Source organism: Mesitornis unicolor, unplaced genomic scaffold, assembly GCF_000695765.1.
Source record: "Mesitornis unicolor isolate BGI_N332 unplaced genomic scaffold, ASM69576v1 scaffold19625, whole genome shotgun sequence".
NCBI classification, from domain to species: domain Eukaryota; kingdom Metazoa; phylum Chordata; class Aves; order Mesitornithiformes; family Mesitornithidae; genus Mesitornis; species Mesitornis unicolor.
Genome location: NW_010183702.1, coordinates 3,801 through 5,579, shown reverse-complemented (window position 1 = coordinate 5,579; position 1,779 = coordinate 3,801). Strand labels below are relative to the sequence as shown.

Genomic DNA, 1,779 nt, shown 5'->3' with positions numbered 1-1,779 from the left:
TTTCAATGCAAGTAAACTCCAAGACGTTAGGGTAACATTTTTTTTTCCTATCACCAACAAGCCATTCTAAGAACCACCCCAGTTTAGGATTAAGGGATGACTCTCATTCCTTTATAGAAATGGAGGAAAATTCCTATAGGTAAAATACTTTTAGTAACATTACATGAGCCCAGTGTCTTACCTGTAATATCTGGATTGAAGGTAGGTAGAACACACAGCTTTAGACACATGGCTGGCTGAACCAAAGTCTATGACCTTGACCCTATATGGCTGTCGGGCTGGGTCTACCAACATGATGTTCTCCGGTTTGAGATCAGCGTGAATCAGTCCCAAACTTTTCAGCTTCATCAGGGCAGTTGCCACCTGCTGGAGAATTGGTCGAATGTACTTAAGGGGCAACGGACTAAATTTGTTTTGCTTCAGGAAATCATAGAGGTTCTGCTCCAACATTTCAAAGACCAAGCACGTGTGATTCTTGTGCTGGAAGCACTCGTACGCACGGACAAAGTTGTAGTCATCCGCACTTTCTGTGCTCAGACGAGCCAGAATGCTCACTTCAATCTGGCCTTGCCGGGCATAGGAAGGATGGTTCTTTAGGATCTTGATGGCCACAATCTCATTAGTGCCACGTTTCCAGCATTTGACTACTTGTCCAAAGGTTCCACGGCCAAGAAACTCTAACACTTCATACGTGTTGGTCATGGAACAGAGCACCTCGTGTTGCACCAGCTGGTAATCCCCTTCACTGTTGGAACCACTGTTTTTGGAGGTGGCCGTGGAGGTGGTGGCAGTGGCTACAGTGGCTCCACTGGCATTGTTCTGAATCATTGGTGGATGCTCTTCAATGATCTGCACACTGCTTGTGTTCTCGATCTCCTCACTCTTGCGCTTAAGTCCACATTTTTGGTAGGTGTCCAGAAGGCTCACAGTGCTGCGACGCATCAGGTTGTGTGGCCCGCCCAGTGTTTGCCCAGACACTGCTACCACACCGGAAGTGCTGTTGGCAGATGTCACCACAATGTGCCCCGTGCTTGCTGGGAAGATGATGGTCTGCTCGTAAGGGATGCTCGGATTGGGGATTTGGAGGGAGGCGTTGACGGCTGCTGTTGTGCTCTCGATCTCCTCACTCTTGCGCTTAATTCCACATTTTTGGTAGATCATATCCCAGTTAGGACTTGGCTCCACTTTCCGTTTCTTCGCGCTACAGAAGGCACTTGACTGAAGGGTGTGAGGAGAGAAAACTTGCACATGCGAAGCCATACCTGCAATACAACATCAGAGTGAAACCTCAGTGTCAAGATGCCTTCCCCAGCTCTTTTCATTTGTTCAGTGGCAGAAAGGGAAAATGGCACATCAACTTCAGATACAGCACACACACACGGAAATCAAGTTCTTCCAGAAATATGTATTCAACACAAATAAAATATTATGCCCTAAAATAAATCATTACCTCGGATTGAACTGCACTAAGAACCACCAAGATTACTGCCCTCTTCCTCTCCCCCTTCTCACTTTTAATAACAGGAATGTAAATGTTATTTTTACCTCCTCTGCCTAAAAAGACTCCTATTCCCATGGTCTCCAGGAATGTCTCTAGCTCTCAGGACAAACTGATGTCAAATACTGCCAAGTATTCTGCCTACGGAGGCCGAATCTCAAATCCTCAGGCTCATCCTACATTAAACAGTTTGGTGGATCTGACTTAAGCCCTCCATTTATTCCCACAAACCCACTGTGTAGCTTCTCGCCTGCAGAGAGCCAGGACAGGACCAGAAGATG

At 46.6% G+C, this 1,779-nt stretch overlaps 1 protein-coding gene across 1 annotated transcript; it reads right to left on the bottom strand.

Moving 5' to 3' along the window:
• Positions 1-177: 177 nt before the first annotated feature.
• Positions 178-1,260, bottom strand: LOC104540438 (homeodomain-interacting protein kinase 2-like). Its single transcript, XM_010184246.1, has one exon. The coding sequence runs from the start codon at positions 1,258-1,260 to the stop codon at positions 178-180; it is 1,083 nt and encodes a 360-aa protein (XP_010182548.1).
• Positions 1,261-1,779: the final 519 nt, after the last annotated feature.